Source organism: Miniopterus natalensis, chromosome 1, assembly GCF_054644295.1.
Source record: "Miniopterus natalensis isolate mMinNat1 chromosome 1, mMinNat1.hap1, whole genome shotgun sequence".
Lineage (NCBI taxonomy): Eukaryota > Metazoa > Chordata > Mammalia > Chiroptera > Miniopteridae > Miniopterus > Miniopterus natalensis.
Window position 1 is genome coordinate 163,008,975 of NC_142081.1, and position 14,333 is coordinate 163,023,307.

At 35.6% G+C, this 14,333-nt stretch overlaps 1 protein-coding gene across 1 annotated transcript; it reads left to right on the forward strand.

Moving 5' to 3' along the window:
• The first annotated feature begins 4,087 nt into the window (after nt 1-4,087).
• LOC148094482 (sulfotransferase 1E1-like) lies at nt 4,088-12,893 on the forward strand. Its single transcript, XM_087827157.1, has 5 exons — nt 4,088-4,123; nt 5,522-5,648; nt 7,308-7,402; nt 10,027-10,207; nt 12,129-12,893. The coding sequence occupies exons 1-5, from the start codon at nt 4,088-4,090 to the stop codon at nt 12,239-12,241; spliced, it is 552 nt and encodes a 183-aa protein (XP_087683283.1). The 3' UTR covers nt 12,242-12,893.
• The last annotated feature ends 1,440 nt before the right edge of the window (nt 12,894-14,333 follow it).

Consider the following 14,333-nt stretch of genomic DNA (forward strand, 5'->3'; position numbering starts at 1 on the left):
GGCCCCAGAGTCCTCAGTGGGAACCCCCACAGCTGAGATCTTTTTCCAGAGCTTCAGTTGCTGCCTGTGGGAGCCCAGCCAGCCCTTTTGTTTCTGCACTTTCTACCAGTCTCTATGCAGTCTCCACTTTTTCTTCTTGGTTGTGAGGGTGCTTTCCAGCTAGCCTTCAGTTGATTTTCAGGATGGTTTTTCTATATTTTAGTTGTAAATCCATTTTGGTCCCAAGAGATTGTCAGTGTAGTTTCCACTCAGTGTGTCACCATCTTGGATCTTTCCAGACAAGAAGAAAACATAAAAAGTATCCAAATTAGAAAGGAGGAAACAAAACTGTTGTTATTTGTAGATGGCATGATATTGTACATAGAGAATCCTAAAGACTCAACCAGAAAACTACTAGATTTAATAAATGAATTCAGCAAGGTAGCAGGATACAAAATTAATACCCAGAAATTGATGGCATTTTTTATACACCAATAATGAACTCTCAGAAACAGACACTAAAAACACAATACCATTTGCAATCACAACTAAAATAAGATAGCTAGGAATAAGCTTAACCAAAGATATAAAAGACCTGTCCTCGAAAAACTACAGGACACTAAAAAAAAAAAAAAAAAAATAGAGGAGGACATAAACAAATGGAAAATATACCATATTCATGAATTGGAAAAATTAACATCATAAAAATGTCCATACTACCCAAAGCAATCTATAAATCCAATACAATCCCCATTAAAATACCAACAGCATATTTCACAGATCTAGAACAAACACTTCAAAAATTTATATGAAACCAAAAAACACCCCGAATAGCCATGGCAATCCTGAGAAAGAAGAACAAAGTTGGAGGGATCACAATACCAGATATTAAGTTATACTACAAAGCCATTGTAATCAAAACAGCCTGGTACTGGGACAAGGACAGGCATATAGATCATTGGAACAGAACAGAGAACCCAGAAATTGACCCATGCCATTACTCTGAATTAATATTTGACAAAGGAGGCAAGAACTTATAATAGATTAAAGGCAGTCTCTTCAATAAATGGTGTTGGGAAAATTGGACAGGTACATGCAAAAAAATGAAACCAGACCACCCACTTACACCATACACAAAAATAAACTCAAAACGGGTAAAAGACTTAAATGTAAGACATGAAACCATAAAAATCCTAGGAGAAAATGTAGGCAGCAAAATCTCAGATATCTATCGTAGAAATATATTTGCCAATACATCTCCTAAGGCAAGATAAACAAAGAAGAAAATAAACAAATGGGACTGCATCAAAATAAAAAGCTTCTGCTCAGCAAAAGGAACCATCAACAAAATGAAAAGGGAGCCCACTGTATGGGAGAATATATTTGCCAACGACACATCTGATAAAGGGTTAATATCTAAAATATATAAGCAACTCATACAACCTAACAAAAAAGAAGACAAACATTTCAATTAAAAAATGGGCAAAGGACCTAAATAGACACTTCTCCAAAGGGGACATACAGATGGCCAAGAGACATATGAAAAATTGCTCAACTTCCCTAATCATCAGAGAGATGCAAATTAAAACCACAGTGAGGTGTCACTTCACACCTGTCAGAATGGCTCTATCAACAAATCAACAAATGACAAGTGCTCTCAAGGGTGTGGAGAAAGGGGACCCTAGTACACTGCTGGTCGGAATGCAGACTGGTACAGTCACTATGGAAAGCGGTATGGAGTTTCCTCAAAAAATTAAAAATGGAGCTGCCTTTTGACCCAGTGATCCAACTTCTAAGAATATATCTTAAGAATCCTGAAACACCAGTCACAAAGACTGTATGCATCCCTGTGTTCATAGCAGTGCAATTTACAATAGCTAAGATCTGGAAGCAGCCCAAGTGCCCATCAGTAGATGAGTGGATAAAAAAGCTGTGGGACATTTACACCATGGAATACTATGCAGTTGTAAAGAAGCAGGACCTTTTATTTTTCTAAAAAGTTATTAAGGTCTTGAGGAATAGTATTAGTATCAGTATTATATCCTGTACTACACATATGAGGTATTAAAGTACTAGATGCTGTCATTATTAACAAAAAAGGGGATTTTTCACAGTCATGAAACATTTCCACTTTGTACTCTGTTGTTACATGGTATATTTGACCTTTTCTAAAGATCCATGGTCCAAAAAGTCTGTAGATCTTAATGTTGCTTGTTTACTTCCTTTTATTATAAGCAACCTTAGATAGTCCACATGCATTCCACTAAAATCATTTCATGTTCTCTCAGTATATTTTCTAGGGGATGTGTCATTACCAGTTTTCAAATTTTCACTAAGTCACTTTTTTCCTTTGAGGAATGGATTGTAGCCTTGATGTTACCCCATTTTCTTTTCAAAAGAAAAGAGATAGTATACTTTTACAATGGTTTCAGTCTTCACAAAATTGCTTATCAAGTCAGAGGTCATCAAAGAGTAGAAAATAGTTGGAACGATTCATGTTCCGAGTATTTCCAGGATGATTCACTAGGCAACAAGAACACAGATGGATTGAGGCTCTTAGTAAAAGTGTGTATAGAGGTGAAGACCAGAAACTGTAAGTGACAAAACAAAACAAAACAAGCAGTCTGATAAGATAATAGGTAATAAGGCCAATAGGCTTGAGGCCTCAGAGTGGTTGCAGGAGAGGTATATTGGAAATAACTGATAAGGGAGAAGGGAGGAGCTTGAAGAAAACATGAAGCTGCAGGAATAAGGCTCCAGAAGTGAAACGTTTAGGGCACTGATGAGTTTCACAGTCTGATTATAAAATTGGTTGGCTGAGGTAAAATGGAGATAATGATGGATGAGTAGGAGAACCTAGAGGATCAGATGGATTATGCACAATGATACTGAAGTGGAGAATGATACTAAGAGGCAGGTGTTAAAATCTTTCAGTTAAATCAAGGGAATAACCACAAGCTTAGAAATGGCATCAGCTGGTGGCAGGTGCCATTATTCCTTTGTTGTGCCCTTCCTTGACCCAGCTTGCAGCGTGCCATCTCTGAGTTCCATTAACCTGGCTAACACTGATCTCCCCACCCTGGTGATTTTCTGAGACCCTGCCCCACTCAAGTCACTTGTCCAACCTGAACCTCTTTCAGAGGCTAATCCACACAGGCAGCTGGCCTGGGCCCATGCTGTGGATTTTTCCTAAAATCTATCAAAGGTCCACAAATGCCAAACTAGCAGTGGCTGGTCTCAGGTGTTTTGAACCTCTTTGCTAAGCAGCCCCAAGCCTGGCACTAGTGGCAGCCAGCCTCGGCTCACAGCATAATCACTCCCAGGTGCCTCCAAGCCCAGCACAGGCAGCTACTAACTGCAGATTCCTCTGTAACTCCTACTAGGTAGCCCCAAGACAGACACAAGCAACAGCTAACCTTGGACTGCACTTAAGCCCCTCCCAAGAAGCCTCCAAACCAGTACACCTGGGAGTCAGCTTCAGACTACCCCAGAGCACCACCCATTAGCCTCACAAATGACACCCCAAAAGAGTGGACTGGGCAGGTGCCAGAACCCCAATAAAGCAAATCCCACCCTGTGAGGTCAGCACACACACAACAGCTTGTCCGCTGCTGTAGTCACAGCCAGCCCTCACATCCAGCCAGCCTGACGAGCTGCCAGATGGGAGGGGGGTTAAGAGGCTGGGTTTAGAAGGAGAAAGGATTACGAAGTACAAATTGGCGGTTACAAAAGAGTGACGGGGTGTTAAGTACAGCATAGGGAATATAGTCAATAGTATTGTAATAACTATGTGGTGTCAGGTGGGTGCAAAACTTATTGGGGGATCACACTGTAAGTTATATAAACGTCTAATCGCTGTGCAGTACACCTGAAACTAATATAATATAGAATGTCAAAGAATGTCAACTGTAACTGAAAAATAAAAAACATTTTAAAATAAAATAAAGCCTACCCAATTTAAAAGGAGTCTGAACATGCATAGTAAATGGTATTAACGTAAAACAAAATGGCATCAGTTAAGAGAGATGGAATGAGTGTCAGAAACAGAGGTCTTTCATATGTAGCAGTGTAGTAAACTAACTGACTTGAGAATGCTGTGGTGAAATTCATGTATCTTCAGGAAAGAGCTACACTTTCCTTGAAGGTAGGAAGAGCATGTGTAGTAAAAAGTTTGGGGTATAAAATAGGATCTGCCAAAATGGAAGTTTAGGGATAAAGGGATTACTTTTGTGCCCCACCCACCCACCCCTCCAATCTGGGAAAATAAAAAGCTTCGTGGAAGACCTGGAGCTAAGCTTTAAGTATGGACAGTATTTTGAGATACAAAGAATATTCAAGACAGAGGTAGTATCAGAAGAAAGTAAAGGGGTGAAAATCCTGAAGCAAATTCATGGATATAGTGGCAAAGAGTTCCATTCAATTAATAGGCAAAAACAACTCGGGAGGGTTGTAAATAAGACTGGGAAAGTTCAATAGGGCTAACTGTAGCTTTGATAAGAAAAGAAAGTTCACTTTTTTTCTTTAATAATTAGAGGTTTTATAGTGGGATCTTAAAATTGAGATCCATCCTTCTTAGAATAAAATAGAAGATTTCCTTAAAATTGTTTGATAATGTGGAGACTTGAGTAAGACCAGTTAGTGAGCCTAATCATATCCCATAAACAGTGGCTAGCTAAGTCAAGAGCAGTCTTGCTCCCCTGATGGCTTTGCTCGGGTGCCTGAGGGCAGAAGTGGAAGACCACAGGGATATGGAGTTTACTTTTGCAGAACTTTTGCAGAACTTTTTCTGGAGCATTGAGTGTCAGATCTAGAAGAGACCATAGAGAACTGACCCAACTCACTTGTTTAGTGGATAGAAACTCAGGTCCAAAATGATTGGTACTTTGTACAAGATGATAGAAATTTTTAGTTCCAGAGCTAGCAATTAAAGCCAAGGTTCCTGATTGTTAATTTGCTGGTGTCTTCTCTATATGTAAAACAGAAACTCAACAAGACGCTGGTGAAGATTACATTTTCACTGAGGCTAATGTGCATATAGACCCTCATAAGCAATTTATTTTAAGATCGTGAGTGAGGAAACAACAGTCCTTTCCCCCCCTTTATTATAGAGAACTGTGGTAGAATATCAAGATCAGAAGACTATTGACTGAGTGATTTACCAAATCATTTACTCTCATTGATTTAGTCTCAGTGCTGGATTGTGACTCAGCTTCAGTTTAGTTTCTTCACTTATAAAATGAGGATAATCATCTATCCTCTACTGAGGATAACACTAGAATTGTAACAGGCATTAAATGAGGTATTATATGTAAAAATAGCATAAAAATGAAACGTGAGCACTAATATTGAACAACACTGCAAAAGATGCTGTCACTTCAGGCTGTTGAAGGACTTTTAAAAATAATTTTACATACTTTCTAAAATGGGTGCACAATATTAACATATTAACATATAGTTGAAAACACTAATGCTTTCCTTTTAAATTTTGATGAAACTTTATTTGAGAATTTAGGTATTTTAATATTTGATTTTGCCTTCTTAGATGATCTATCTTTGCCGGAATGCCAAGGATGTGGCTGTTTCTTATTATTATTTCTTTAAAATGGTAGCTGGTCATCCAAATCCTGGAACTTTTCAAGAGTTTGTGGAGAAATTCATGGATGGACAAGGTAATAACAGTGTTGTTTCTTTCAATTCTTTCAAGGTAAATGATTCAAGACAGATAGCATCTCTGAGCAAAAATTTTTGTTGCCTTTCCTGGTTTATCATCCCTGATCCTTAATTAAAACACAGACGTTTTAGGTGACCTTGAACTTTAGAGCAAGCATAGGGTTTCCAGATGTGGATGGCGAATTGTAGAATATAGAAAGTTCAGTTCAATGCCTAAAAATAAATATGTAAGATGTTGGAGGTAACAATTTCTCTCTCTAAGACTGAGACTTCATGTCCAGTTTTTTCTTGTCTTTATTAGAAAAATATTTCACAGCATATTATTACCACTCTATTGAACAAGAAGGAGAAGGGAATAGAAGAGGGAGAATGTCCATTTGTTTCCAAGGAAAATTTCAGGTGTTACATGGACCAAAATTTATAAAGAAGTCTGAATACCTATGAAGTTTTTATGCATTCTACCTAGTGTACAGTCTGAATGACTCAACTAGATCTCTCAGAACAGTACAAGGTTACTTGAACAGTAATTCTGGAAAATTTTGCCTTTTTAGTTAACTCCAGATGAAAGCAACTAAGTAGATTTGAGGAAGAAAGTGTTCAGGAGATTCTAGTATTAACTGAAGAAGGCCATTCTGATCCCGTGGTAATAAATTGTAAGGAAAATGATAACAATCCCACTTTTATATCCATAAAAATGAAATTGACTCAGTAAAAGTAGGATATATATGCTTTATTTTTGTTGCTATATTTGAGAAAATTTATGCTCATGCATAATGAATAAAATATTTGCCTCCAGATCATCAAAACCCACATTGTAAGGCAAAGAAACATAAAGTTGAACCTCCACAAAACATGAATAAGATAATTATAAATATCACCATATAACTTTTTTCTGTAAAGAAAAATTGCCAATAGAGTCAAAGAATAGAAGAAATATGCAGTGATCTAATGCAAAGCAAAATACTTTGACTCACACATTATTATATCATTCTGTCAGCTTTTATTGGGGAAACACTTGGATATATGTGAGAGAAGTAAGGAAAAAGAAGGGAAGAGACAGCATTTGGTCGTATCACATCATCTCCAAAATCTAATTCTTTTAGAGTGAGAATGACACTAAAGTTCCCTCAGAAAACAGCTCTTATAATCTAAACTGCAAGCAATGTAGTAAACTGTTACATAGTTACTAGCTTCAGTAGCCAAAACCAGTTTGTAAATGGAAAATTTGAGACCTGGGCTGAATTCTTATTATAAGAACGTTGATTGTTCCACTAACTAAACTCTCTTCACTAACAATCTGATTTTACACACACACACACACACACACACACACACACACACACTCACTCTGGTTTCAAAAGTTATCTAATAAACTCTGAATCAAAATTATGGGAGGGGGACTTCCTTCACTTTTTCTCTGTGCCATAAACCGTGTCATAATAATGAAAGTTGAGAATATGTTTTTGTACATGAATTATTCAACATATTTTGCCTCCTTGCTGCAGAGAAATTTGCTTAACATATGAGGCTGATCTCTACTTTTCATTCCATGATCATTTATTTATATTTATTTGTTGCTACTGTTATTTAAAAACTCTTTTTTCAAGCTGTATAAAGAAGATATTATGCTCTTATGTTGTTTTTATCTCTAATTTTAGTTCCTTATGGTCCCTGGTATGAACATGCAAAATCTTGGTGGGAAATGAGAAATAATCAACATTTGCTCTTTCTTTTCTATGAAGACATGAAGGAGGTGAGAAACTGAAAACATATGGACAATTTAGTAATTTCTAAAATGTTATCATTTGGCAACATCTAGATACAAAAATCTGCCTTTAGATAAATAATGCAGTACGTCTAAAAGCTACAATTATCCAGATAATTTAACACAGACTTAAAGTTAGTAAATAAAAATCTCCTGTGAATGAATATGTTTAAATCCAAGTCTCAAAAAATTACCAACAATAAAATTTTGTGGAACTTGAGTTCATAAAAGAAAATAACAACATCTGAACATACACACGGATACATACATACAAGGAATCGCAGCAGGCAAGAAGAGTCAGCTGGTCTCCAAATCCACAGATGTTAGAATTATCGAATAAGAGCTTTAAAATAATTATCCTTAACATGTTTAAAGAAATAAAAGATGAAATTTGGATCTTACAAGGAGCAAGAGGTTACTGAAATTAACAAGTCAGATTAGAAAAAATAACAAAATAGGATTTCTAAAGTAATAAATTAAAATTAGAAACTAAGAGATGGTTTAAATAACAGATGATACATTACTAAATCATGGATTGGTAATGTGGAAGATGGAGCTGAGCTAATTCTATAGAATTTACCACATTGAGATAAGTAGAATACTTTATTTTTTAAAAAAGAGTAATGGATATGTAGGCTAACATGATAAGGTCCCACATATATAAATTCAAACTTTCAGAAGGAGAGAGTTAAGAGAATGCTTAGAACAGCAATATACAAAAGTCTGATGGTCCCAAAATTTCCTTATAATCTAGTTTTTCTCTAGTTTCATTAGTAATCAGGATAATTGCAAATAAAAATCATTATGAGATGTTATTCCATACCCACCAGACTGACAATAATGAAAAAGTCTGACAATAAAAATGTTAGTCAGGATATGGATCAGTGAGAGGTACCACACTGCTGATAGTAGTGTAAAAAGATACAAACACTATGGAAACAACTTGTCACTGTCTACAAAGAGCAAAACATGAATGTAACTGAAGATCCAGAAATTCCACTAGTCGATATATATTCTTGAGAAACTCTGGCTTGTGTACATTAGGTTATATGTACCACAATTCTCACAGCAGCATTCTTCATAACCATAAACACTGGAAACAACCTAAATACGCATATAACTAAATCATCAATACATGTCATCTAATTCAAACTGGAAGAGTCAAGGAAATCATCTCAAAGAAGGTGATACATAAGCTGAAGTTTAATAGGCAAGCTATAATTTGTAGAATAGAGAATTTGAGAAAAGCATTCTACATAGAGGTAACTACATGCCAGAAGAAGCATTATGGTTAGTATTGAAAATAGTTGCATTGGTTGATGTAGCTGGATCATAAGGTACACAACAGGAGGGACATAGATAGAGATGGGGATGTTTGTAGCTACAGCTCATATATAACATCGGATGTTCCACGTTGAGTATTTGACCTTTTACACATTTTCTTAATCTATCTGGTTCCTTTGCTTTCCACTAGTTACACCAATAAATTAGAAGAAAAATAAAAGCTATCTGCATATTTTCAACCCAAAACTTGATCTATTACAGGAGACTGTACTATTTGAGAGTGTATATTAATATTGATAGATATTTATTGAGCATGTACTATGTTTGAGGATATGTATACATTTTTTGGGACACCCTGTATATTAGCTCTTGTAAATAATGCTGCAATGAACATAGGGTGCATACAGCTTTTTGAATTAGTGTTTTGATTTTCTTCAGATAAATACCCAAAAGCAGAATTGATTGGTTATATGGTAGTTCTATTTTTAATTTTTTGAGGAAACTCTATGCTGTTTTTCATAGTGGCTGAATCAATTTACATTCCCACCAACAACGCGTGAGGGTTCCCTTTTCTCCACATCCTTGGTAAACTTGTTATTTGTTGATTTTTTCATAATGGTCATTCTGACAGGTGTGAGGTGATATCTCATTCTGGTTTTGATTTGCATTTTCCTGATTATTAGTGATGTTTAGCATCTTTCTATATTTGTTAGCCATCTATATGTCTTCTTTGGGGAAATGTCTGTTCATACCCTCTGCCCATTTTTAATCAGATTGGTTTTTTTATGTTGAGTTGTATGTGTTCCTTCTATATTTTGGATATTAACTGCTATTGGATATATTATTTCAAATATCTTCTCCCATTCAGTAGGTTGTCTTTTCATTTTGTTGGTTTCCTTCACTGTGCAGTGGCTTTGTTGCCCTTGCCTGAGGTGATATATCCAAAAAAGATATTGATAAGATGAATGTCAAAGAGTATACTGGGTGTGTTTTCTCCTAGAAGTTTTATGGTCTCAGCTCTTACAGTTAAGTAATTAATACATTTGCGTTTATTTTCATATATGGGTAATAAAGTGGTATTATGTATATGGTATGTAAGAAACTATATGGTGGGAAGTATCTTTTATGTCCGTTTCATGGCTCAGGAAAATTGTGTTTAGAGAAGTTTTAAAAATATAACTTATACAAGAAGTACTTTTCCACATTAGAAGCCCATTCTAGTATCAGTGAGAGGAGGGAGAAAAATTTTTCTCTCTCTCTTTTTTTAATCCAAATAGTAATGCACTCAATTTCAGTAATTTAATCTTCAAAATACTTTTTCTTCTTAGGATATCAGAAGAGAGGTGATAAAAGTGATGCGATTTCTGGGAAGGAAGACATCAGAGGAGCTTGTGGAAAAGATTGTTCAACACACTTCATTCCAAGAGATGAAAAACAACCCATCTACCAATTACACAACACTACCAGTTGAAATCATGAACCAAAAAATATCTCCCTTCATGAGAAAGGGTGAGATGGTCACATGATTTGCCTCTACTGCTATCAGAAGTCACAAGTTGAAATAGTTATAGGCAAACACCTATCGAGGCCTATTCATGCCTGCGAACTCAGCTTGTTTTCTGCAGAGCTGTTTCACATTTGAAAACTCACTTTCCTGTGTTACCAGTTCTTCAGAGACATAAAATATTAGTACTTCTACTACTCATGATAAATTGCTATTACTTGTTGATTACTTAGTATATGCAGCATAGTATATTAAGAATGACTGGCAGCTACTGCAGTCTCAGCCCCAGGACTAGTGCCACACTCTACTAGCCACCATTTACTAAGGCTGGGTGCCCTGGTGCTACACCATGTACATTATGGAAATATATATACATTTAAAATTCTAATTATCTTTAAATTTTTATCAGAGACTCAGGGGAGAGCTTCAAAATATTATCTCACTTTGAGATGAGGAAACAAGCTTACAATGATTAGTCAGCTTTTCCTTGACGAAGTGGCAGACATTTTCGAGACTAATAGGCAAATGTCCAAACTCATCAAACTGTATGTACATTAAATATGTACAGTTTTTATATATTAATACCTTTATACCTCAATAAAACTTTTTAAAACAAGACTAAGTTTCAAAGCCCTAAGTAGCAAATATGGCTCTGTTTGGCAAAAATTTCAAAATACAATGAAGTGACATTCTGTTGAGAAGACGTGTGGTCTGATGAGACACAGACAGTTTATAAATCCAAAGACATGTAGGATATGAAGAGTACTGGGATATCCAGTCTTACTGATATGCGAAGAACATGTATTTGGGGGGTTTTGTTCGTTTATTTGTTCGTTTTAGAAGCAGAATAGAGAAAATCTTGCTCTTTGAACTAAATTGTCAGTGAAAAGGCCAGGGAATTTTTAAAATAATGGGAATAACAAACCTGCCACTGAGTGACAACAGGGAGCTCCTGAAAAGAGAGTTAGCATGCAGGTAATATTTTAATGACCCATTTCCAGATTATCTCTGCCTCCTTTCCCATAATGTCCATATATCTATTTAAAATAAAACACTAGACTTTAATTATCATGCTTGTAAAGGGCTGCTCACTGCTGTATCCTCAGAACACATATTTGCTATCTTTTGCTTTCCGGGTTATTTCACTGGGAAAGTTTAGAGCTTCTTGAGCTAAAGTGGGAAGTGAACTATTGACTTATTTACAATCAGGGTGCCTTCCTTCTGCCAGGGGAGAGCTGGATTTGATGGAAAGCAAAAGGGAAGGGCCTACTAGACTGTTGCAATAAACCAGGTGGGAAACACTGAGGAGCTTCAATGTCAGTGGCAGCAGAAATGAAGAAAGGAAAAGAAGTGTGAAGAAAACCTGAATATGAATAAAGAATTAGATGGAGGACTGAGGGGACAACTTCCAAGTTTATGCTTTGAATAACTAGTGCTGCCATTAATCAGGTTGTGAAAAAGAAAACACAATTTGGTGGGGAACAAAATGAATTAATTTTTTAACTAAATTGGGTATGCTTGTATGGAATACCATCTAGACAGTTGAATATGAAACTATAACTCTGGATTTGAGTGTGCTCAGCATGAAGATGATATTTAATATTTTGGGCATGTATAAAACGTAGATCTCATTCATATTAGGAGGAAGCCGCAACATTTGAGAGGAAATTGGAGAAGAAAAGTTCAATGAAGGAACATTAGAGGGAAGAATCAAAGAAAGAAATTTGCTCTTTGTTGTTGCATTAACAATCACAAGTTCTTCTTTGTAAGCTCAAATATGTATATTATTTATGGTATATATTTTATTATAATCAAGGGTTACAAGAATAAAAGTTGATTAGGTGTTAATGAAAGGGGTGAATATTAGGAAACTTCATGATTCTGGCTTGAAGACATAATACTTATTGTGTTTTTTCTTTGTTACAGGGATTGCAGGAGACTGGAAGAATCACTTTACAGTAGCCCTGAATGAGAAATTTGATGTGCACTATGAGCAGCAAATGAAGGGCTCTACACTGAAATTACGAACTGAGATCTAAGAAAGGTTTCCCTAACATATCAGAGGTTTAAGCTTTTCTTATTTTAGATTGGTAGAGAGAGCCATGTGAAAGGTTATGTGGTCAGGTTCACATGGTTATTGAGATCTCAATATAAAAAGACAAGAAGGATTTTTTCCTGACATTATCTTTTTATTTTATTTTTAATCTTTATTTTTCTCCTCCATTTTCTTCTTTTTACAAATATTACACAAAGCTATAATCTATGGGAATGATGTAAGAACACACAGATAATTTAAGTTAGAAGCTCATTAAAAATCAACAAGCATTCCAAATTATTTTCATGCTGGTTTCCACGCCCCCATTTAGTAGTATATTTAGTACATACAGGAACTTTGAAAATTTTAGGAGAAATAATTACAATAAATAAATTTGGGGGCATAATTATACCTATTATTTACATCCTGATTTTTTTTTTTATTTTTTGCAAAATGACTTAATTTGAAATTTACTTTAATCTAATGTAAATTTTGGCTATAGCTGAATTGATCAGATATCTGTCAATATTCCTGTGTATTATTTATGCTTGAATGTCATATAAAAATGTAATGAATTTTCATTCTGTAAACGAAAGTTTTACAAAATTTGATATTTGCTAATAAAACAAAACAAAAAAAACCAGGAGGAATAGAAGAACAGTTATTATCTTTTATATAAACTATTGTTTTTGCTTATGTCTCCTATTTTTCTGCATTCTATTGATGATTTTTTTCCCCTATACTACACTTGTTTTTCACAGCTGATGTCTCTTTTCTCTAAATCGGAAGACAAACAAGATCTTAAAAAATTTACTATGGGTCTTTAGTAGATTATTACATTCTTAATTCCTAACCTACAAGGTCAAATCTAAGGAGAAATAAATATGCTTTGCTTTCTTACTCTTTAGAGAAAAGTCTAGAGATTTCTGAACACCCTGTTTAGTAGTATGATTTTTCAGAATTAAAGCTTCTGAAGTAAGTAAAATTACTTATTTTTTTTAAAAAGAAATATAACATAGTTATACATTATAGAAAAATTGGAGAGTTTTGAAAAATATTAAGTTTTCATTGTGGTCAAGATGAGAAGCAGAACCTCAATCATTAAAGGCAACAATTGTTCTTTCTTTTATTTCTTTTTAAATTAAAGTTACACAGTATTTTATGGTATAAATGTACTAGAGCATTTTTACCCACTCATCGACTGATGGGCACTTGGGCTGTTTCCAGATCTTCGCTATTGTAAACTGTGCTGCTATGAGCATAAGGCTGCATATATTCTTTCTGATTAGTGTTTCAGGATCTTTAGGATATTCTCCTAAAAGTGGGATCACTGGGTCAAAAGGCAGGTCAATTTTTAATTTTTTGAGGACCCTCCATACTGTTTTCCATAGTGGCTGCACCAGTCTGCATTCCCACCAGCAGTGCACTAGGGTTCCCCTTTCTCCACACCCTCGCCAGCACATGTCATTTGTTGATTTGTTGATGGCAGCCATTCTGACAGGTGTGAAGTGATACCTCATTGTGGTTTTACTGTTTTTTAATTGTATTTTCTTTCTGGGTCTCTGATTGAGTGATTTTTTCCTACCCTGTCTTCTAATTCACTGAACCGATCCTCAGCTTCCTCTAATCTGCTGTTTATTCCTTCCAATGTATTCTTTATTTCTGCTATGTCACTCTTCATTTTCTTCATAGTTTCCATATTATTTTTTATGTTGTTGAGCATCCTTACAATCAGTATTCTGAATTCTATATCTGAGAGACTGCTTATCTCCATTTAATTTGGCTCTTTTTCTGGTGATTTTTCTTGTTCTTTCATTTGGGGCTTGTTTTTTGGTTTCCCCATTTTGGCTGCCTTTGGGGGTTTGTTTCTAAGTATTAGGTAGATCTGCTAGGACTCTCAGTCTTTTTGGAGGGTCCCTGGCGCAGGCCAATGTCAGACACAGTTTGTGACTGGCCCTGAGTACCTTGTTTGGAGCTATCAACAACCCTCGGCTTGAGGTCTCCTCTGCTGGGGCTGGGTGGGTTTAGACAGACCAAGATGCACACCAAAGCCTGCTTTTCCAAGGCCTATACCCAGAACCAGATCAGGCAAAGAC

Excerpts from the sequence above, each read along its gene's own strand:
- LOC148094482 (XM_087827157.1), top strand. The coding sequence starts at position 4,088 with ATGTATCTTCAGGAAAGAGCTACACTTTCCTTGAAG. Across the intron at positions 4,124-5,521 it reads GAGCTACACTTTCCTTGAAG|ATGATCTATCTTTGCCGGAA; the intron begins GTAGGAAGAGCA and ends TTGCCTTCTTAG. Across the intron at positions 7,403-10,026 it reads TCTATGAAGACATGAAGGAG|GATATCAGAAGAGAGGTGAT; the intron begins GTGAGAAACTGA and ends TTTTCTTCTTAG.